Raw genomic sequence first — 24,240 nt, 5'->3', positions numbered from 1 at the left:
CTAAGACTACGGTGCTCAGGCCAGATAGTCTTTCCCACCCCTAGCAGGATCCTAGTCTCGTCGTTACCTTTGGATCATGACAGCATTTGTCCATGATCAAACTCTTAACTTAGTTAAGAATCGTGGCACTTTGGCCTGGCCCATTTCGCTGCCAGGGTAGCTCACCGCTTGCCCTGGATCCATTCAGTCCCTTGTCGGGACCCTGCTTTGGGGTGTTAGGAACTAAGGGCAACTGAGGCTAAGTCGAGAAAGCAGATGCCCGGGAGTGAATAATATTCAAGGCCAATCAAATCCTAAGTTACAAAGCATAATGTTAACGGTCTTCCTGTATCTATACAAAAAGGATATTACCTTAAGGTAAACTGTTCATAAGGCATAAGGAGAGGAGAAAGGCAATATTTCACTCATACATATAAAATCATAGATTTCTGGGAAACTGATCTTACAAATTAACAAAGTCTGATTAAGGGGAAAGCTGATTAACTGGGTGGGAAGGAGAGCATAGGGAAGACTGTTTACATGTTTACATGTAAACACAATGGAAGTGGAAGTGCCTCTGGAGCACTGTGATGGGTGTAACCAGATTGATGGGTGTAACCAGATGAATGGGTGTAACCAGATAAAACCTAAGCTTCTTGAAGGACAGAGCAATGTTACCCAACAGAATGTAGTTTGACATTTTGCTCCTGATGGGTCCATTAAAGTTTGTTTTAAGACTCCATGTATGCTGAAGGCAACTTGCTTGAAGTTAACTTAATCTGTAGCTCTGCCGTTTCCTTATTAAATAAATCAACTTGTTTACTTTTAAAAAGGGTTTGGGGGTACTTTAATGAATTAATGTTAAACTTCTGTTGTTTTTAGTGCACTGTCAAATTAATTGGTCTTTAGTTTTTAGGATTGTTCTTTTCACTCAACTTCTTCTTTTAATATTGATGGGGAAGGGCTGGAGATACAGTACAATGAGTAAAATCCTTGCTCGTATGTGGCTGACCCAGGTTTGGCCACTGGTATCCCAGATGGTCGCCTGAGCACTGCCAGAAGTGATTTCTGTGTGCAGAGCCAGGAGTAGCCCCTGAGCATTGTCGGGTGTGGCCCCCAAAGCAAAAAGAAAATGCTAATACTATTAATGGGGAATTAAAACATAGCCAGTTTATGGCACCTTTTCTGACTTAACACTTTTTGAAATTGCATTTGTTAGCTCATGCTGTTATTGTTCATCTAGGCGTAGACTTTGAAATTTGTGTAAAGTGCATTAATCACTGTCACTGTCACTGTCCCTGTCCTCCCGTAGTTCATCGATTTGCTCGAGCGGGCCCAGTAACGTCTCCATTGGAGACTTTGTTGTTACTGTGTCTGGCATATTGAATACGTCACGGGGAGCTTGCCAGGCTCTGCCGAGCGGGCGAGATACTCTCGGTAGCTTGCCGGGCTCTCCGAGAGGGGCGGAGGAATCGAACTCGGATTGGCCATGTTGGCTGCATGCAAGGCAAACGCCCTACCGCTGTGCTATCGCTCCAGCCCAAAGTGCATTAATAGCAGTTTTAAAAAAACGTTCTGCCTAATTTCTGTTATTTACATGTAAGACCTACCACTGCTAGTCTCACCCCATTTTATTTTGATTTGTTATTTAGCAGTGGGTAAGAATTAGTGTAACAGTTAGGTGTTCAGGTGGAGAGAGAGAAGGAGACCAGGGGGCCGGAGGGGAAGCTTCCAGCCGCCTTAGCCCTGGAGGTCTCCAGCCTAGTAGAAGTGAGCGCTAAGGTGGTCAAAGCCCACTTGGGAATGGTTACTGGTCAAGAGCCAGGATATCAAGGCGAGTCTTGGTATCTTGGTATCTTGATACCAGTCTTGAGGGCCGAAACACGTTTGAGGTTTGAATATGGGCCCAGGGATCCGCTGAAGGACAGCCTGCTAATGGAACGCAAATCTAGGCCGAGAATCTAGCAACAAACTCGCGATGCTGGCAGAGGATAAGGGCTTGATTTCGAGCCAAGAGGTTTTTGAACCAGGGACTGATTCTCTTCACCCTCTCCCCTTTTCCCAGCACGATAGGAAAGCACCACAAACTCGGTGACTTAGAATGCAGTTTTAGCCTGTTCTAGAATTGGCGATCCGAAGTCCAAAGAGGATCTCCCTGGACTGAAACCAAGGTGTGAACGAGGCTGCTACCTCCCAGAGACTCCCTGGGAGGTATTTCGGGGACCTGAAGCAACAGGCAGATGTGCTCTCAGTTACACTGTCTTTGAAAAATCACGGTGAAGCCAAAAGGTCCTGGAAGACTGTAGACAGTGAAAGGCATTTGGGAGATTTCAAGGAGAAATTGAATTTAGGTATCTACGTGCATGTTTTGCACATATTGGAATGCCATCAGGCACTTTGTGAAATGTTGCAGGGTTTTCCCCTTGACTCGATCCATTTAGGGGCTGGAAAGATTTGCCTTTCAAGTTTTTTTTTTTTCTGATAACACAGAGCTTATAAAGATAGTCATTCTGAAGGACTTCAGTCTTTCAATGTATTTATGAGTTTCATGCAGTGGAGTGTGTCACCAGCCCTGCCAGAAGCAACTCAAGAGGTAAGCTGGTGTGGGAGTAATAGAAAGGTCTAGAACAACTGCTGTGCTAGATTCGGGCCAGTAGGTTGAGTATCAGTCATGGCTTTTGCTCTGGAGAGCGGCAAAATTCAGTTGAGAAGACTGTGCATAGAATAGAATAGAATAGAATAGAATAGAATAGAATAGAATAGAATAGAATAATTTCAGCATAGGTCTAAATAGAATGTACAGTCTGCATAAGAGTTTTGAAGAAACCGAGATGGCTCCAAGCACTGGAGTGCATGTTTTGCATGCATGAGTGGCAGGTTTGACCCCTGGCACGTCGTGGGCCCCCTCTGGAGCCACCCAGAGCCCCAGCCCTGCTCAGGCTGGCCCCAGACAGAGCAAACAAACAAAAAGAAGAATTCTGCAGAAGAACCAATCACCACAGAAATGACTGTTCCTTCGCTGATGGACAGGAACTGGTGTAGGCCCTCAAGAAAGGTGGCCACAGACACATTATGGGCACTTAAGAGATTGGGGACAAGAGGGCATCATGGCAGAAGGGACAGCAACTGCTTTAAGCACACATCTGATTGGTTTACTGATCATCTAGTATAGCTTGCTGGAATATGGGAATAGGAGAACATTTTTCTACGGGCTAACTGTTAATTCAAACATGGAAACTAATAGAAGAATTAGTATGAACCCAGGGATTTTAGATCTCTTGGTTCAGCTTGTCCATCTGATAACACTTTGTATCAGGAATTCAGGACTGTAATTATTGTGTATCATAACATTTTATATTCATCTGCATGCTCATATTGTCTTCCCTTTCTCTCCATGTCTTTCGGCCATCTCTCTTTGCATTTTCTGCCTTTCATTTTTCCACTGAAAATAATGAGGCTCTGAGAAATCTGCGATGGGCTTTGCATTTTACTGTCAGCTGACGGAGGGACCTTTTGAGAGCCGCTTAGAAGTTGGGGAAGAGGTCTGGTCTCCTGTCGGCCGGCTGACAAAGCTTCTCTTTTAAATGTTGTCTCCCTCCCTTCCAGACTGCCGGAGATGCTCTTTTTCCATCTGACTTCCTGTTCAGGGTCTCAGCAAGGTGCTGGTGTAAGTGAACATTGGAAAGCAAAGCATAAAAACACAAAGTCTCTGTTTTTTGTTTTTATTTTCCTTTTTGGGGCTTACCCAGTGATACTCCGGGGTTACTCCTGACTCTGCTCTCAGGAATTACTCCTGCCGGTGCTTAGAGGACCATATGGGATGCCAGGAATTGAACCCAGGTCGGCTGCATGCAAGGCAAACGCCCTACCCACTGCACTACTGTTCTGGCTTCTGATTTTTTTTTAAGTGAAAAAAATTTCTTGAAGGAAAGTACAGAATAACAAAGAGATACCTGCAAGCTTAGGGCATGGAGAACACCCTTGTTAATTCTCTGCCTGTTTCCTTATGAAGTCGTTTCCCTGATTATTTTGCCCTTATCTTTTGTTTATTTTATTTTATGTACTTATTTACAGAACCCCTAGATGAATAGACATGAGTTATGAGGACTTTATTTTTTCTGTGCTTTAAAAATATTGGTATGCACCTTTTTTTAATCAAAAGAAAACATGGCATATTGTAAAGAAAGCTGACTTGTTCAGATTGGCGTTTATGTGCTTGCATCATCGGAGTTATTGTTTATTTATACTTTGGGGGCCACACCTGGTGCTGCTCTGGGCTTCCTTCTGCCTCTGTGCTCAGGGATCACCCCTGATGGTGCCTGTGGTATCTTAGCCTACTGGGGCTCTAACCCACGTGTGAGAGAAGTGCCTTACCCATTGCACTATTGCTTCAGCCCCAGCGTTATTTTTAAAGCTGTGTTTATTATTTGAAGTAATTATAGATTCAGAGTCTCCTGCCCCCGCGCCTGGCTGTCCTCATCGGGGCCCCTTGGAGGGGGGAGGGTTCTTCCCCCCCCCTCCCCGCTTCGAGCAGAGCCCCAGCAGCTGAGGACCTCCGGAGCCAGCCACGGCCATGCTGGGACCACTCTCCACACGTCCGGACGGGCCTCATGCATGAAAGAACTGGCAGAGGAACCCGGGGCTGAGGTCTCCAAGCCTACTCGGATTGGGACTGGGCCTTCTCCACCCAGACCCCCCATCTTCCAGTAGGTAGGCGTCACACCCACCAGCTGCCGCCAGCGCCAGGTTGGTCCCATCAATGGCCAAGACACAGAGACTATAAAACCCAGCTCCCGGAAGCGCGCGGCCACATTCGCAGCCGTGCAACATCTTATCTTATTTTTCCTTTGGAGAACCTGGCAGGCTACCAAAAGTATCCTGCCTGCGCGGCAGAGTCTGGCAAACTTCCCGTGTCGTACTCAATATGCCAAATACCAGTAACAAGGATGGGTCTCATTCTCCTAATCCTGAAAGAGCATTGAAATGGCTCTTTTAAAATCTCAGAACTAGGAAGAAGGAGACGTTACTGGGGCCTGCTGGAGGAAATCGATGAACAACAGGATGATCGTGATCGTGATAGATTCACAGACAGTCATAAAAATCATAGAGCATTCTTGCACACCCATTACCCAGTTTCCCTCAAGAAATTGACACTGGTAAAATGTCTGTATATTATCTGCCACTTTATCACATGCTTGTAATTTCCTGTAACCTGGTCCATAAACTGTTCATCACCCTCAAGAGACTCTCTCCTACTTCCCTTTGAATAGGGGAAGCTTGTTTTTTCTTTTTTTCAGATTAGAATTTTAGTATTGGTGAATCCTACAATGTACACTACTGACATTAGAAATCATATACTCTTTGGATTCAAAATGAAGTTTAGGATGTTTTTTTTTTCCAGTGGGCTCAGACTAAAGTGTCTGGTTCACCACTTTCTCAACATTTCCTGCTTATAAATGTTACATAGAAAGGAAAAGTGTTTGCTGATTGTTAACAGTAAGGAAGTCTGAATTTCCTTTTACTTTAATTCCCAGTACTCAGATTATTACACCTAATATTTTGATCAAAGGCATTTTTCTTTCCTGATGTTAAATGGATGTTTTGAGATGTTCTAAAACCACTTATTTCACATTTGCAAGCTCTCCGATGGGTTCTCTGTGGGATAATGGAGTTTTGCTTTTCAGCAATTTGTTTTCCTTTTATGGTCATTTTCCCCATTAGTGACATATACTTATGTAGTGGAGAATGTGAAGCAGCTACCTGGTTGTGTAACCTTAATTTGTTACCTTACTGGGTTTGACCCTAGATCCCCGTAAGGTTTAAAGAATCCATGGGTTATAAATTAAGTTCTGGCAACGTTTGAAACTACCTTCAAGGAAAGGAGTAGCCATTTCACATCAGCTTCTCACTTGCGTTAATACCTTCCACTCTGTCCTGTTGTGCTGCAGACTTATTCTCCGTTCACCCTGCCTAGACGCAGGATTCACTCAGTGTCTCTCCATGTGGGAAGCAAGCAGACACGGAGTTGTTTCATATGACGTCGTCATATTATTAGCTTTCTTTTAGAATGCTTGAATTATTGCACTTGTTGCCCAATAAGATACATAAATTGTGGGAGTTATTCCTGCGTCCTCTGAGAATGTTGTGAACCGTGAAGTTCCATGTGGTACCATCAACCCTGGAAGCTGTTGTCACCAAGTGCAACTAGAAAGGGAAAGTTACTCTCGAAGACTGTTGCTAAATTTTCCTGGCGCTTTTTTCTCTTTCTCTTGGGTGGTGTTGCAGGGCTCCTCCTGGTGACCCACAGCCTGATGGACCTTCAGGTTCGTTGCCAGGGTCTGGTGATAACTCAGGCACCGGGATGTTGGGGGACCTCTAGAGTTACCCCAGCTTTTATTTTAGGGCCCCTGGGCTGTACCTTGTGGTACTGGAGGGGATTACGTGACGCTGGGGGTTGACCTAGGCCCAGTGCATCCAAATCTTGCACCCTGGATCCCTGTGCTATCTTCTCAGCCCTCCAGAAGCACTTTTTGATGGAGTTCTGAGGATGGGAGCACCAATTTCTTAGGGTCAGGAAGGAGGGTGGAAGTTAAAAGCCACAGAGCTTAGGCATTGTTTGGAGGAGGAAGGAAGAAGCTTTATTTGGAAGAGATTGAGTGACCCCCATGAGCATTTTCACAAATCTGGGAATATTTCTCCACCTTCCTGTCAGGAGTCCCCGTCATCACGGGATCTGGTTGTCAGCAGGCCTTCACGTTCTTGTGGCAGGTTGTGACTGTGGCCCCCTGAAGTATGTCCAGTCTGAGCTGACACGTACACAAGCATAAAATGCATACCAGTCTTCACAGAATTTGTCCAACAAAGGAATTCGCTCTCAATTTCTACACTGGCCACATGTGGAAATGATAGTATTTTAGATCTAAAATTAATTCATCTCTTCCTCTTACCATTTTAATGTGGCCGTTAGGGGACACACTCTCTGAGCTGGCTTCTGTGTAGCTACTTCACGTACGTGTGTGTGTGTGTGTGTGTGTGTGTGTGTGTGTGTGTGTGTGTGTGTTGCTTTCATTCCCCATGGGTAGCGTTGGGTTGAGAGGGCAGGAGTGCCAACAGGGACTGTACCTCTGGTGGGGCCAGGAGGTGACGGTCCCCCACCTTGGCGGGGAGGGCCAAGGCTGTGATGGTGCCAGCCAGCTCTCTGGAGCAGGGGGTCCTGCCATTCAGAGCCCTGCCCTTCTGGCTTCTTTTTTAAAAAAATTTTTTTCTTTTTGGGTCACACCCAGCAATGCTCAGGGGTTACTCCTGGCTCTGCACTCAGGAATCACTCCTGACGGTGCTGGGGGACTATATGGGATGCCGGGGATTGAACGCAGGTCAGCCGTGTGCAAGGCAAACGCCCTCCACGCTGTCCTGTCGCTCCAGCCCCCTTCTGGCTTCTGACTGGCACACGGACGAGCTTTGAGTTGCTCCATCACAGGGACGCCACCCTTTTGGAAGGGCCAGGTTTGTTTGTCTTTATTCCCGCTCCTCCTGGTGCTGTTAAGAATTGGACATTATTTAAAATCAAGGAACCTATAACACGGGTGTTTTTATTATTTTTTTTTGTCACGGGACTTGTTTACATTAAATATTTTAGAATTAATTTACTGAAACACCGTGAATTATGAAATATTCATGATCGAGCCCCAGGAGTACAGTGTCTGAGCACCACTCTCCACTTCTCTCCACCCGTGACCCCAGTTTCTCTCCTGCTCCCCAGCCTGCCTCTCCGGCAGGTGCTCCTTTTTTCCTGTTAGGCACTGCAGCTTCCAGTACTGATGTTCAGTGACCACCTCCCTCTGTCATTGTCGCAGTGGTCCCTTCCCTGACCTCTCCTGGTCCCGCCACACTGGAACGCTTCCTGCTAAGTACCTGCTTCTGTTGTCTCTGGGTATTAGTTACTCCCCTACTCTGTTTCCCGATGCTCAGCAAATGAGTGAGTTCATTCTGTGTCTGTGACTCATTTCACTCGGCATGACACTCTCCAGCTCACCCACGACGTTGCGTTGAGTCTGGGCCAGGGTTCCAGTAGGACTCGGGACCCAGCTCACAGTCAGTCATTCGTACTGCAGATTTTGACTTTCTTCATAAAAAGGAAGATGCATGTTTCTGTGCCCATATGTTGCTTTATACCTTGGGATACTGAAGGCAGAGATGATAACCTTTTGTCAGTCTTAGCTGACATTTGGAAGGCATTTTATTGTCTTGTAAATAAAATAGACATCTCGGTAGAAAACTCAAGTTTTCGCAGCTTGATGTGTGAAGTGGAAAAGCCCTTGTAGGGAGGAAGCGTCTGACTAGAGGAAATCCTTTCCGTTTCCTTTGTCTCTGCCTCACTGGGCAGCAGGTCCAGAGCGGAGCTACCCCTCCCTCCTCCCCCCCCCCCACCCCGTGTCCCCGAGAGGTCACTGGCTTGCTCTGTAGTCCAAGGCTTTGCCATGTCCATGTGTTTAACTATCTGGAAGTTAAATTAACGTAGTGAAATTGCTAGATTAGTGATTACGTGTATTTGGGGGCCGATGATATACTCAGCAATAGATAACTCATAAAAAGATGATGTGTGTTTCCCATTGAATCACCAAAGTGTTATCTGTGAAGTCACTCTCCATTTAACGAGAGTCATTGTCTGCCCACAGTGTTATCGGCAAAGCAATAGCACCGTTGTCAATTTTTCTCAAGTTCCACTTTGTATCTCGCTCCGGTTGTGCTTCCACAAATAGCGACTCGATGGTCTGGACCAATTATACAGTCCTTTATGCGAAGGAATTAGAGCGATTCAGATGCCAGCAGAGAGATTTGAGGGGAGTTGATACTTGCAGAGCAGGGAAGCAGAACTTCAAGGACTTATGGGACCAAAAACCAACTCATCGGACATCGACCAAGAAGGAGAGGAGAAGAGGAGCAGGGAAATATTTGATGAAATAATGCTCAGTTATTTCCCAGTATGGTGAAAGACACGGCTTTACAGATTCAAGAATCACAGCCACCTCAAATTTAGGAAAACCTAAGGAAAAAGTTAAAAAAGAGCACAGGGCACAGTGTAGTCAAAATAATGAATGCAGATCAAAGAAAAACTTAAATGACTGAGGGATCTGACACTCCCTATGAGGCAAAACAGTCCTTGTCACCTGGCCTCTCATCAGCACAGTGGGGAAAGATGTGGCCATGCACCATCAACGCGCATATGGACCACCCCCATCTCCCTGGAAACGTCAGTTGTACTCTGTAGTTTGTATGAGCAAACATTCCACTCCCGCCCCCAATGGTTTGTCCTTTGTATTTCCTTTCTCTCTATATATTTTTTAAATTTATTTTTTATTTTTTTGCTTTTTGGGTCACACCCAGCGATACACAGGGGTTACTCCTGGCTCTGCACTCAAGAATCACCCCTGGCGGTGCTCAGGGGACCATATGGGATGCTGGGAATCAAACCCGGGATGGCTGTGTGCAAGGCAAATGCCCTACCGGCTGTGTTATCTCTCCAGCCCCTCCTTTCTCTATATTCTTGCTTGGCCTTTTGTTATTGTTGTTTACGTGGATTACAGAGTTTTTCATGTTTGGGCTTTGGGCATATGGTGTTCCAGCACCATTCCCTTCCCCCAGTGTCCACTGTCCTGCCCCAGAGTCCCCAGTCTCCCTCACAGCCCCAACCTGCCTCTGACAAGCCCTTTCATTTTATATTCTAGGCGCTGCGGTTCATATTCCTGTTACTGATAGGGTTCCATGCTCAACACCTGGCCCCCTTCCAGCAGCAAGCCCATCTCCCCCCACCCGAACACACACAGAGAGTGACCATTTCTTCCACCATTGTCACAGTGTCCTGCTCCCTGTCCTATCCAAAGGTCTGCTCCCCAGGGTGGCAGGCTTCCTGCTGGAAACCGGTTCTCACGTTCTTCATTCCTGTTTCTTTGGGCACTCCTTCTTCCCCAACGGTGTCTCTTTGTAGCCCACATATAAGGAGATCATTCTGGATCATTCTGTGTGGCTGTTTCCCCCCCCCCCCCCCCACACTCTCCAGATTCCACCCACACAGAAGCAAATTGCATGATGATTTTATGTGTTCTTATGGCCAGGTAATCCACTATCCGTGCCCTAGTTCCTTTCTCCAGTCATCTGTTCTTGGGCATGGGGGTCATTTCCAGGCTTGGGTGACCGTGAATAGTGCCACAGTAAACATCGGCCTGCAGGTGACTTTTCTGCCTTGTGTTTTTTGTCCCTTAGGAGTGGAATTGCTGGGTAAAGTGGAAGTCAGTTCCTAGTTTTTTGAGCAAAGTCCGCTTGGTTTTTTTCCAAAGGAAGAACCAGCAGTGAATGAAGGCCCCTTTTCCCACTGCATCCTGGCCGACACTGGTGGTTCTTGTCCTTCCTCCTGAGTGTCACTTTGTGGTATAAAGTGATATTTCATTGTTCTTTGGGTTTGCTTCTTGCCGGTGATTAGTGGCCTATTTTCTTCTTGGGGTTTTCTTCCTCGCCACCCCCTGCCTCCCATCAATGAAATTAGTTCTTTGTGATAAGAATTACAAACATCCCTTCCCTTCTAGACTATCTCTCCAGCCCCTGACTCAGCCTTTTTAAGGTTTCTTCAAGATAAAGAACCCTCAAACCAGACAGGACAAATCTTCCTGAAGTACTCAGAAAACTCTCCCCTTTTTGAAGGCATTTGCCACAGCTTGTAACTTGATGGGAGGGTTAATCGGATGAGCATCTGGGGTGTAAGCTCTGGGAGGGCGAGGCTGGTCTCTCCTGTCTACGGGGCTGTCTCCCGCCCTTCCTTAGAGTAATGAATGGGTGAAGAAAGCCCAGCTGTTGGCGGCAGTCTTTGGCGTCTTCTCAGTGACTATCTGCAAGTTTCTTGACTGTTCTAGGTCTTTATTTTCTCACTGCAAAAAATAGATATAAAGGAATTATATTTACCAAAGAGCTGTGGGGGATAGTTAAACAACGGGTCTTAGAAAATGTTTTGTCGGGGACTGGAATGATAGCAAAGCAGGTAGGGCGTTTGCCTTGCATGCGGCCGACCCAGGTTCAATTCCCAGCATCCCATATGGTCCTCCGAGCACCGCCAGGAGTAATTCCTGAGTGCATGAGCCAGGAATAACCCCTGTGCATCGCCAGGTGTGACCCCCCAAAAAAAAGCGAAAAAGAAAACATTTTGTCAAGCACAAGGAGTACCTTTGGAGGTAGATGAACTTCCGTATTCCTTTTCCCGTGTATGTATTTGCCGGGGAACAGTCCCCAGCGTTAGGTCACCGGTTATCAGAGTTCCCCTGAGCCCGCTGAAGTTCCGGCCACTCTGGGCCGCTTCCTAGGCCCTGGTGATGGGAGTACTAAGAGCAGGGTGTGTCTCAGATGACAGGTTGTTGCCAAGGCGAGAGTCTCCAGAAAGGAAGAAACGTTTCCCTTCCCAAGCTACCTGTCTTTGGAATCCATCCTTGGCGAGGTCAGTCCCGGTAGACCTGCTGCTTCTGGAAGACGCAGACGATGACACAGCTGCCATGTGAGTGGAGGAAAAGTGTGGACCGCGTAAATTGCCAAGGCTCAGAGTCTTGTGCGTCTAAGTTACTTGCCAATGTAGTGTAATTTGGAAAAACAGAAAGGATGCACATGTTGGTTGCTAATGCTGGGGAAATTGCCATCAAGGCAGTTGGCAGAGCGGCTGACATTTCAGCAGTCGTAGGTCAGATCATTTTCTGCATCCATCCAAGAGAAGATTTGACCAAGGATTTACAAAAAGGAAAAAAAAATCAAATTATTCTGTTCACTTGGCTGCATCTAAATGTCTCATTTTCAGCTTACAGGAAAGATTGCTATGGAGGCAGTCTTCGGCTTTACAACAGAGTGACCATAAATTGCTTGAATAACTGTTGGAACTTCAGCTAGAAAAACACGGGGAAAGTTAACGGTCTGAGGTAAAACCCGGCAAGGACTTTTCACATCGCTTTTGCTCCTCCTATAATTTTATAATTCAGCTTTCTGTTAAGGTGTGTGTTCAGGCCCCGTTTGCTTGGTTTCACAGAGACGATCGACACACATCACAGGGACATAGAACTGAAAAGTGAATCCTCGATTCTTTGTTTCCAGTACTGGTAGAAGCGGGAGTTCAGTTTGTTTTATTCTCTCAGGGGCAGAATGAAGACAGTATCGTAGTATTGAAAGTGGGACCTGAGAAAGTGCTCTTTATGGTTTCCAGTGGGCCAAAATTGTTTCTTTTATTGTGAATTTCGTTGTAGATGTTTATCAGGCTGTTGCCGATAAACACAAATTTATATTTGCTCTGGGATCTGCTTGTCTTTCTCTATTGAGTTTAGTTGTATAAATCATTCTGTTGCCAATAAACATAAAATTATATTAGTCCTAGGGCCAGCATTTTTGAGAAGGAACAAAGTAGGGGTGGCTTGAACATTTTTAAAGGAACATTGGTCTAAAATAGCCGGTAGAATAAAAATATATTGTACAAGCTAAAATAGGGCAAAAGAGCTAAAATCCAGTGCTTGGACAAAAATAAACTGGCAGTTCAAATGAGTCCAAGTGCTAAATATGTAATTATCTTTCCTATTACCTTATAAGGGCAAGAATTTACTTCCACTCTTTAAAATCCATTTCAGTCATTGTTCTCTCTCTCTCTCTCTCTCTCTCTTCTTTCTCTTTCTCTCTGTATGAAAATATGTATTTCTATATTGAAACATGAAGCCTAACCGCCTAAAAGTTTGGAGCTGACCATTCTGAGCTACAGACAGGCACTTTGGACAGGCAGAGGCGCTTGTGGGTATAAACTGTCATTGACAAAGACGCCGGCTGACTCCCCGCCCCGTCATCATAGCCTACACTGATGCCTCTACCAAACCTGCCTCAGCGTCCCCAGCACCAACTTCACTTGCATATTACATGCGTGTTGAGTCACGAAAGGGTGCCCGTGCGTGCGCGCATGAGTGTGTGTGTGTGATTGTCACCCCTCCTGCAGGACTGCCATGCAGACAATCTGGGCAACTCCAGTGTCAGTGTGGGTGCCAGCTCAGTTTAGTGACATGTGTCTCGAGCTCCCCAGAAGGGCCAGCCTGTCCCTCAGTCAACCCTTCTCACCCACCTGACGCTCTTTTTCTTCATGTTCCATAGATGTGGCTTCCTCCCCTCTCTTCTCATCTTGTTACCTTCAGTTTGCTCCAGAAGGGAGTGAATCCCCCTCAGGGGAAAGTTTTGCAGGAAGGAGGTGATAATCTGAGGATCTCTCTGTCTGCCTGTGGTTGACAGGGCTGACACGCTTCTCAAGGATCCTAGTCAGGCTGGCTGGAGTTGATGGCACCTCTGGGCATGTGGCTGTGGAGCGGGTGAGAAGGACTTGCTCATACACACACACACACACACACACACACACACACACACACAGACAGACAGACTTGCTCATACATATATATAATTTAACTGTGTATCTCACGGCTATTCATATATATATATGAATAGCCGTGAGATACACAGTTAAAAAGTTAAAAAGCTGGTGATGATCTTTTCAGTCATACAATGTTCCAACCCCCACCCCTCCACCAGTGTACGTTTCCTACCACCAGTGTCCCCAGTATCCCTTCTGCCACCCCACCCCTCAGCCTGCCCCTCTCTCTCCCCCGCCCTCTCTCTCTCTTTCTTTTTCTCCTTTTGGGCATCATGGTTTGCAATACAGACACTGAGAGGCCATCATGGTTTGTCCCTTTACCCCCTTTTAGCACACATCTCCCATCCTGAGCCATCTCTCCTAGACGTCATTGTCATAGTGGTTCCTTCTCTATCCCAACTGCCTTCTCTCCCAGCGTTGAGGCAGGCTTCCAACCCTGGAGCAGTTCTCCTGGCCCTTGTTTCTACTGTCCTATGTGTTTTATATCCCAGTATGAGTGTGGCCATTCTATGTCTGTCCCTCTCCTTCGGACCCATTTCACTCCACACGATGTGCTTCATCTATATCCATTTATAAGCAAGTTTCATGAGTTTTTTTCTTTTTTTTTTTTTCCTGGTAACTGTATAGAAGTTGTCTAGACATACCATACTTATTTAACCAGTCACCTATTCTCAGGCACTCAGGGTGTTTCTAGATTCTGGCTATTGTGAACAGTGCAGCAATGAACGTACAAGTACAGATGTCATTGCTGCTGTGTGTTTTTGTATTTTTGCACCCCTGGGGTATATTCCCAGAAGTGGTGTCGCTGAATCATGTGGAAGCTCAGTTTTTAGTTTCATGAGGAATGCCCATGTTGTTTTCCAAAAAGACTGGCCCAGTCGGCATTCCCACCAACAATGAGCGAGAGTCACTTTTTCTCCACATCCGCGCCAGCACGGATGATTGTTCTTGTTCTTTTTGATGTGTGCCAACCTCTGCGCTATAAGATGATATCGCATTGTAGTTTTGGTTTGCATCTCCATGAGAATTAGTAATGTAGGGCATTTTTTCATGTGCCTTTTGGTCTTTTGTATTTCTTTTTTGAGGAAGTTTCTGTTCATTTCTCTTCCCCATTTTTTGGTGGAGTTGGAGGTTTTTTTTCTTGTGACGTTCTGCCACTGCCCTATATCACTTAATCACTTAATCCCCGTTATTCATCGATTTATTCGAGCGGGTGCCAGTAACGTCTCCATTCATCCCGGTTGCGTGCTAGCGTAGCCCAATGGTATCTGTTCGTTTTAGGAACATGTAGAGCCTCAAACCGATCATTTAGGGTCTTGACGAAGAAGTCTGACCATCTTATAGGTGGGCGTCCACGTGATCTTTTGATGTCTCGTGGAATCCAATCAGTAATGGCTCTAGTCCAGCGGTTGTCTGTAAACCTCATTACGTGTCCAGCCCATCTGATTTTTGATGTCTTGGCAAATGAGACAGCGTCCCTGATTCTTGAGCGTTGACGAAGATCAGAACTCCGGATTCTATCTCTCATTTGAGTGAATCGTGATATTCCAAGCATAGTTCTTTCGATTCCTCTTTGAGAGACCCGAATAGTGTTCTCATCCTGTTTTCGTAGGGTCCAGGTCTCCGAGGCATATGTTAATGCAGGAAGAATAGTGGAATCAAAGAGATGTGCTCGTAGCTGGAGGTTCTTTGTCCTTTTAGTTATTTCTTCAATGCTCTTGAAGGCATTGCAAGCCGCTCTCTTCCTCCTGCCCTATATATCTTGCGTATTAACCCCTTGTCTGATGGGTAGCACTGCACTGTAGCACCGTCCTCCCGTTGTTCATCAATTTGCTCGAGCAGGCACCAGTAATGTCTCACAACAAATTGTGACACTTGTTGTTACTGTTTTTGGCAAATCGAATATGTCATGGGGCACTTGCCAGGCTTTGCTGTACAGGCGAGATACTCTTGGTAGCTGGCCGGGCTACTTAGGTGGTTCTTTTTTTTTTTTTTTTGCTTTTTGGGTCACATCCGGTGATGCTCAGGGGTTACTCCTGGCTCTGCACTCAAGAATTACTCCTTGCAGTGCTCAGGGGACCATATGGTATTCTAGGGGTCAAACCCAGGTAGGCCATGAGCAAGGCAAACACCCTACCTGCTGTACTATTACTCCGGCCCCGGTGGGGGGACCATATGGGATGCTGGTGTGTATCAAGTAAATAATCTTTTCTGTTCCATGGACTGTCTTTGTATCTTGGGCATCACTTCTTTTGAGGTGCGGAAGCTTCTGAAGGTGGAGTCAGCAGGATTTGCTGCTGATGAATGTGGGATCATAAAGGTCAAAGATGATTTCTGGGATTTATCTGGCCTATGAAACAGAAAGAATGATGTGAAATGCCGTATACTGCAGTGAATAAATACCAATGCAGGAGCACCAAATCCAGAGTTCACTTTTAGTCAGGGCTGCTGGGTAAAAGAAACCTTTATTTCCCCATTCTAATAAAAGGTCTAGAATGGAGAGATAACACTGGGGACTTGTTTCCCCCATAAGTGGTATTTAAGTCCTGTGTCTGGATACAAGTACTTGTGGAGTGTTGATGGAGGCCTAAGGTTAAGTTCTGGTGTCCGCCCGTGCTCAGAGGTGGGGGGCTGGTGAAGCAGAGAGAGGGAGATTCTGGAAACCAAGTAAAGAATGTTCCAGAGTGGACCGAAGAGATAGTACAGCTTAGATAGTACAACTTAGAGCTTAGTTTACAGCGTAGTGCTTGCCTTGCACGTGGCCAATTCAGGTTTGATCCCTGGCACTCCCGATGGCCCCCAAGCCTGCCAGGAGTGAGCTCTGAACACGGCTGAGTGTAGCTCAACATCCCCCCCCCCCCCGAAAAAAACAGAATGAAGAATGTTCCAGAAAAGGAGCAGTGAAGTATGTTAAGACAGAACGTGACATGGACCAGGAATGACCACTGAGCTTGACACTGAGAGGTCACTGGTGACCTTGATCCATTATTTTACTGGAGTGGGGGAGGAAAGGCTTATCGGAGAGTGTTCAAGAGAATAGAATAATGAAGAGGGAGTGGAGGCTACTTTTTCACTGTAGCGCTGTAGCACTGTCCTCCCATTGTTCATCGATTTTGCTCGAACGGGCCCAGTAACTTCTCCATTGTGAGACTTGTTGTTACTATGTTTGGCATATCGAATACGTCACAGGTAGCTTGCCAGGCTTTGCCGAGCAGGGGAGATACTCTCGGTAGCTTGCCGGGCTCTCCAAGAGGGGCGGAGGAATTGAACCCGGGTCGGCCGTGTTGGCGCCTTGCAAGGCAGATGCCCTACCCGCTGTGCTATCGCTCCAGCAGAACAAAAACGCCATAGGAGCTGAAGAGGGATGTGAAGTTAGGCGAGCCCTCAAATGATGTTTCCATGTTGGGGGGATTGAGGCAGGAGGAGAGAGGAGGTTGGTTCTGTTTGAGAGAAGGTGGGAAGAAAAGGACTGCCCCGGGCATCCGGATGCTTCGGTTCCGATTCCATCTCCACTGTCCATGGCCCTCAGGGAAGACTGTGCTGTTCTTCTGACATCCTGAAACTCCCACTGGCCTCGCAGGAGTGTCATCAGCCCCGCTTTCCCTTCTACTCGTTACCTGTTGCCCTGACTTCTCGTCTTTTTCCAGAACGTGGTCCCTTGTGTCAGGGTCCAAAGAGTCACCCTGGGCCGGGCATGGCAGTTGTCTCGTCTGGACACTTAGCCTCACACCGACACCAGGCCTTTGGATCCGCCCTTGCTCAATCAAGAGGGTGGGGACTTTTTGTTTCTTTCTTTTTTACTTTTTTATTGAATCACTGTGTGATAGACCCTTACAAAGCTGTTCGTGATTGGATTTCAGTCCTCCAGTGTTCCAACACCCATCCCTCCACCAGTGGATATTTCCTAGGCCCAGTGTCCCCAGGTTCCCTCCCATCACCCCCATCCCCACCCCCACCCCCTGCCTGTCTCTATGGCAGGTGCTTTTCTTCTCTCTCTCTCTCTCTCTCTCTCTCTCTTGCTCTCTGTCTCTGTCTCTGTCTCTCCCCTCCCCCCATTTTGCCCCTTTTGGACATTGTGGTTTGCAATACTGATACAGAAAGGTTAGCAAAAATATCTCCCCCCCCCCCCCCCCGTTTTCTTTTTTTTCTTTTTTTTTTCTTTTTTGGTCACTCCTGGTGATGCTCAGGGCTTACTCCTGGCTCTGCGCTCAGGAATCACTGCTGGCGGTGCTCAGGGGACCATATGGGCTGCAGAGAATCGAACCTGGGTCGAACACAATGCAAACGCCCTACCCGCTGTGCTATTACTCCGGCCCGAATAGCCTTTTAGAGGGTGGGCGTTTCCCTTCACAGCCTTTCCTTCCTGCTGACCATGCCGGCTGTTTGTCCGTCCTCAGATGGCTCCTCCTGGCTCTCTGGTGCTGGGGTGTGAGGGCCTGGGGTCCGGGCTGCGGCCCAGCATTCAGGATTCCTCGTGCTTCTCACCACGGCCTCACATGCATGCCGGGAGGGGCTTCCCAGCCCAGCTGTTTCAGTCCTGCGGTTAGGCTGGTGGGACGTGGAAATGCTCTGTCCTTGGCCAGAGTCGAAGCAAGCTGAAAGCGGGTGTCAGGCTGTAAAGCAAACAGTAAACAGCCCTGCAGATGGGGGCTCTCAGCTTTACCCTTCGAGCTTCAGGTTTATAGTTCTGTTTTCATTTCCAAGGTTTTAGGTCAGAGTTTTTCAGTTCAGACCGGGACCTCGAAGCCAGTTCTGCTCGGGTGTTGGTCGAAATCTTGGGTATTTTCCGACCGCTGTGGATTCCCCTGCCAGAGGTGTGCAGGCTGGCTTGGCTGCGTTCATCCCTCGAGCTGTTCAAGTATTTGTCAATGCTTACTTTGTTTAAAGAGTTTTCGGGGAGAGGGGTTTGAGGCATTTGCTTTTTAAGGGCTGGGAGTGGGCATGCTAGGAACTTTCTTTTTGCAGTAGAAAGGATTAGGATCTGTCTTTACAATAGTTCTGGATCATCTTCAGAGTTCTTAGTCCAAGCTTAGTGAAGCCCAGTAGATGAGAATCCTAAAGTGGGGGCTGGAGAGATAGCACAGCGGGGAGGGCGTTTGCCTTGCACTCGGCCAATCCGGGTTCGATTCCCAGCATCCCATATGGTCCCCTGAGCACTGCCAGGAGTGATTCCTGAGTGCAGAGCCAGGAGGAACCCCTGTGCATCACTGGGTGTGACCCAAAAAGCAAAAACAGCAGCAACAACAAAAAAACTCCTAGATGCGGGCTTGCGGAGAGCTGAGGCTAAGCTCCTGCCACCTCAGTTCCCATGGCTGCAGCCTTTGCAGGGCTTGCTTGGGGGCCCACCGTACCGCAACAGTCCAACTGGAAAACTCACTTAGAATGCAGAAAGTTTTCTTTTGGGGAGTGGGGGCACACCTGGGCAGGCGCAGAGGTGCCTCCTGTCATTGGCTTGGGGGTGTCTGGGCAGTTCTGGGTGTAGAACCTAAGGTTCCTGCACGCAAATCATGCTCTCCAGAACTTTGAGCCAGCCCCATTTGGGTTTAATTTTGTTGGTTGTGGGGGCCACACCCAGCAGTGCTCAGGGGCTGTTTCCTGGCTCTGTGCTGGTGTGACTTCTGCATGGGGTGGGGGGAGTCACACATGTGGTGCCATGGGAGGGGGGCTGAACTGGACTCAGCAGCATGCAAGGCGCCTTCTGGCTCCTTTCCCCAATTAGAAAAAAAAAGGGGATCCTCTGGTCTTTCCATTATAGAAAATGAGAGGGAGACTTTTGAATTAGGATTCTTTATCTCTCTCTTTATTTCGCTCTCTCTCTCTCTCTCTCAAAAATAAGTTATTTGTAGCTTGTTAAAATGATTTGAATCCTCAAACCTTTGTCCATCTTTCCTATAGAGAGAATATTGGTTGATGGTAATGATCTTTACAGCTTGGCAGGAAATTGGAATTTATCTGGGGATAGCCACCAACGTGCTACTTTACATGGGTAGAAACTTGACTTTTGAATGTACTTCCAGACATGCTATAAAGGATTTTAATCAGTGTCGTTAGCCTGTGTGTAATAAATATTAACAAAGTGGTCTGAATGCTTCAGTAAAATCAGATGACTCTGGGGGGCTGCGGGTGGGGGGGCAGAATCTGCCTCTATTGTTTGGATTTTTAAAAGTCATACTCATGTATTCTTTTTATAATTTTGGAAAACAAAAAGGTAATACTACTGCATTGTCATTTCATTGCACATTTAAAATGCAGATTTCAGAATTCTAATTGTGCCTTTTAGTAACTAATAATTTAATGGTTCTTTTTGATCCTCCCCTGCCTACTTCTCCAAACTTATTCCCTTGATTTCTGTTAGGAAGCCCAGAGAGAAGATGCCTGCATTTTGAACAGTTTGAACTTGTGGCCTTGGCTATAATTGTCAGTTCACAGTCTATTTTTGATTTTAATCTTATTATTATACCTTTCTTTCCACAGACTGGTGAATTTTCAGCTCGCTTCCTTTTGAAGTTGCCTGTGGATTTCAGCAACATTCCCACATACCTTCTCAAGGTAAAAATAATACACACACATACACACATATACATATATATATACATATATCAGTATGAGCACACAAAATAAGCTTTTAAAGTAATTATTTAGTGGAATATTTGTATGACTGCTTTGCTAAAATTTGTTCAAATGTGGAATTCTACTAAAATTGGTTATTGCTTGGAGACCCATTTGTTACCTAAATGCTAAAAAATAGCTCTGAAAGTATATTCAAAATTATATTTCATGACAAGATAAAACTAGTATAAGAAAATTGAATGTTGGGAAATAAATCACCTTTAGTTTAACTGGGACAAAAGAATTTTATAGAAGTATGATACATATGCAGTTTTTAGATCACAATCACAATCATCCTGTTGTTTGTCGATTTCCTCGAGCAGGCACCAGTAACGTCTCCTTCTTCCTAGCCCTGAGATTTTAAAAGAGCCATTTCAATGCTCTTTCAGGATTAGGAGAATGGGACCCAACCTTGTTACTGGTATTTGGCATATTGAGTACGACACAGGAAGTTTGCCAGACTCTGCCGCGCGGGCAGGATACTTCTGGTAGCCTGCCAGGTTCTCCAAAGGAAAAATAAGATAATAAGATGTCGTGCGGCTGCAAATGTGGCCGCGTGCTTCCGGGAGCTGGGTTTTATAGTCTCTGTGTCTTGGCCGTTGATGGGACAAACCTGGCGCTGGTGGCAGCTGGTGGGTGTGATGCCTACCTACTGGAAGATGGGGGGTCTGGGTGGAGAAGGTCCAGTCCCAGTCCGAGTAGGCTTGGAGACCTCAGCCCCGGGACCTGCATGCCTGGGTTCCTCTGCCAGTTCTTCCATGGATGAGGTCCGTCCTTCCGGACGTGTAGAGAGTGGTTCCAGCATGGTCCCAGCAGAGTCTCCTGCCCCCGCGCCTGGTTGTCCTCACCGGAGCCCCTTGGAGGGGGGAGAGTTGAGTTTCTCTCCCCCCCACCCACCTGCCCCGAGCAGAGGAGTCTTTAGATGGGGCGGCATTTTAACTGACACGCTAAAGAATGTTTCATGTTCTTTCTTTCAATTAGAATTGATCTCAGGCCTCCTTCAAAGTTGGGCTGGGTGTCTGGGAGACACCCTGAATCCAGTTAGATCTGGATTATGTATGCATATGTGGCTGTCTTAAAAATGCGTTACTGTGAAGGGATATGCAGAGAAGAGGGAGAGTCCATCCAAGTGACTGGGCTATGGTCATTGTGAAGCCAGCCAGGGAGCAAGTTCCAAGCAGAAAGTCTTAAGACAAAGGCCAGGGTTCATCATGGATGAGGATGTGGCTGGGATTGAAGATTCGCTTGTCTGCCCTCCTCGGTGCTTTCCAGCATGGTAGATAGCATTAGTTTAATGTAAGGAAACTTTCTGCTTTTGTTGTTCAGAGAGTTGATGATGCTTAATGATAGTTTAAGAGAGAAGACTGTTCCCTTTCTAGAACGTGTAGTTTTTCTGCGTGTTATGTTAGCCAAGGAATAGGATAGTTACTGCTTTCACCCGCACGGCAAAACCTGGCAAGCTACCCGTGATGTATTCAATATGCCAAACACAGTAGCAACAAGTCTCAAAATGAAGATGTTACTGGGCCCGCTCGAGCAAATTGATGAACAACGGGAGGACAGTGTTACAGTGCTTTTGATAGTGATTGGAAAAATGCCCTGGTAGAAGAGAACAGATTAGGGACCACTCTTTTCACATTCTGTCCAATGGGGGGGGGTAATTATTTTCTTTTCCCTTAACTAAAGCCTTTTTCTTTTCTTGTGTTTTCTTTCTTTTTTTTTCTTTTGGCTGCATTGAACTGTGATTTTTAGTTCCCAGCTGACTAGTTTTTTTTTTTAAAGTTTGAAATGATTTTTATTGAATCACCATGAGATACACTGTTCCAGAGTTGTTCGTGACTGGGTTTCAGTCATAGTTAATGACCCAGCGCCCATCCGTTCACCAGTGCACATTTCCCACCACCAGTATCCCCAGTTCCCTCCTGCCCTGCCCTCCTACCCCCTGCCGACCTCTGTGGCAGGCACTTCTCTCTCTCTCTCTCTCTCTCTCTCTCTCTCTCTCGCTCTCTCGCTCTCTCGCTCTCTCGCTCTCTCTGTGTCTGTGTCTCTCTGTCTCTGCTTCTCTCTCTCTGTCTTTCTCTGTCTCTGTCTCTCTGTTTTTCTCTCTCTCTTCTCTTTCTCTCATTTCCTCTGGGCAGTATGGTTTGCAGTGCAGATACTGACAGGTTATCATGTATATCCCTTCACCTACTTTCAGCACTCAGTTCTTGTCCAGAGTGATTGTTCCCAAGTATCATTGTCACAGTGGGCCCTTCTCTATCCTAACTGCCTTCCCCCCACCCCCAGTTTCCTTCCACTTGTGGCAAGCTTCTGACCATGGACTTCTTTTGCCCCTGTTTCTCCTGTCCTTGGATATTAGTCTCATCTTACACTTTTAAAATATCCCACAGATGAGTGTAATCATTCTGTCTCTCTCTCTCTCTTTGACTCATTTCAGGATGATATTCTCCATGTCCATTGATCTATAAGCAAATTTCATGATTTCTTTTTTTTCTGGTGGCTGCGTAGTATTCCATTGTGTAGATGTCCCATAGTTCCTTTATCCAGTTTGTACTCAGACAACTCAGACATCAACTCAGGGTATTTCCAGATTCTGGCTGCAGCAATTGTAGAAGTGCATAGTTTTCCACTTTGAATTCAGAACTGTGCAGCTCAGGTGAAATGGAAGTCAACAATTAATGTCAATACTCTGCATTCCTGTTGGGGAAAATATACATATTGAGTCTTGATTAATAAGCATAATTAACTGGCTTTTAGCTTTTGCTGTACTCCATTAGAATAACAAGTCATCTCCTTGGAAACACCTAGAGCTCCCTCACTGACCTCTGTATTTTCTTATTAAAATTCTATTTCAGGTCGCTTAAAACCAGACTCTGAAGCATATGAGAGCCCTTAAGGAGCTGGGTACTCCGTAGTTCCCAGCACTGTTGAGAACAACCCCTTAATACTGAGCCAGCTGCCCCACCCGTTCCCATCATCCCTGTGTGTATGAGAGTACTTTAGCTTTATAATCACCTTCCCTCGTAATTTTCAGTTCCTTCGCTTTGTTTTGGTTGGTTGGACCCTCTCAGGTTGGATGGTTGTTCTATGATTTTGAGTTTGGTACAGCTTTTGTTGTTTCTCCAAAGACATTCACCCTGATTGTTTTCTCGTCAAAATCAAATTTTAATGTTTTTTTTTTCAATCTCAGGAATTCTAACTTTATATTATTAATGCTCCTGCTTTCCTTGCCAGTCAGATTGGAGAAAGATGGAATCTATTTGGCCAAACTGGAAAGCTTCCCCATTCCCCAAAGTACTATGAAGTGAATTTTCTCTGTTAGATGAAATGGCTGCATTGCAGCATTAATATGTTTCTGGATCTGTAGTTCCTGCAAAGAGAGTTTTTTTTTTTTTAAAAAAAAAGAGGAATGAAAAAATTAAAAGAGAAACTTGCATAACATGGTTTCAGAAAACAAAAACAATCCTGAACAGAAAATTCTGAAACAAAAGCCAAAGTCCAGGCCAGAAAGAAAAGACCTACCTGCATAGCAGAAGTGATCACGAATACTTACCTGTGGCCCAGAGTAACGAATGAGCTAAGTTCTCCAAGTCGTTGAATCGTGACTTGCAGCATTTGACTTTGCCCTTAAAATGAAGCTTGCATTAGGGCTTGTTTTTTATGTGCTATTTACATTCGAATGCTTCCAATCTTTTTTATGAACCGATCTAAAATAAGTTCTAAAACAAACCCCCCAGGTTCCCAGGGCGTTCTCACCCCCTTTGCAGTATGGAGCGAGCCCACAGCTTGGCTCCATACGCCCCTGGTTCACGCTAATGAAATTTCATTCCATCCCGATGATGCCACCATCCACTCGCAGTGTATCAAACCAAGTGCCCCTATTTACATACCGCTAGATCTCTTCGCCATTAGGGGCCCAAAAGCCCCGAAGAATCAGTGATGGGTGATTTTGCTTCATTCTTATCCCCTCTTCCGACAGGGACAGAGGCAGCGTATCCTGAGAATGAACCTGACCTTGGAGTCTGAATTTTGTTTTCAGTTGGTGTGAACCAGTAGATTCAGGAAGTCTTTTCCAGAGAAACCCAGTAGCTCGAGAAAGACTTCTGCATTTAAGATTCTGGATTCGTGGGTGGTAGAAGCCTTACACAAACAGATGGGAAGCACCATGCGTATTGTCTGCTTTTGCAGGGCCCTGGGCCCTGCCCAGGGAGCGTTCGGAGGCAGACGCT

The 24,240-nt window shown here is 46.2% G+C and overlaps 1 protein-coding gene across 1 annotated transcript in view; it reads left to right on the top strand.

Moving 5' to 3' along the window:
- BABAM2 (BRISC and BRCA1 A complex member 2) overlaps nucleotides 1–24,240 on the top strand; it is a 417,702-nt gene that overhangs the window by 146,827 nt on the left and 246,635 nt on the right. The window contains exon 6 of the mRNA XM_056123586.1: nucleotides 19,877–19,951. Coding sequence (XP_055979561.1) covers nucleotides 19,877–19,951 — 75 coding nt within the window. The remainder of the gene's footprint in view (nucleotides 1–19,876; nucleotides 19,952–24,240) is intronic.

Source organism: Sorex fumeus, unplaced genomic scaffold (assembly GCF_029834395.1).
Source record: "Sorex fumeus unplaced genomic scaffold, SorFum_2.1 ptg000006l, whole genome shotgun sequence".
Classification (NCBI taxonomy): Eukaryota; Metazoa; Chordata; class Mammalia; order Eulipotyphla; family Soricidae; genus Sorex; species Sorex fumeus.
The sequence above is the reverse complement of the archived record's forward strand: the minus strand, read 5'-3'. Positions and strand labels throughout refer to the sequence as shown.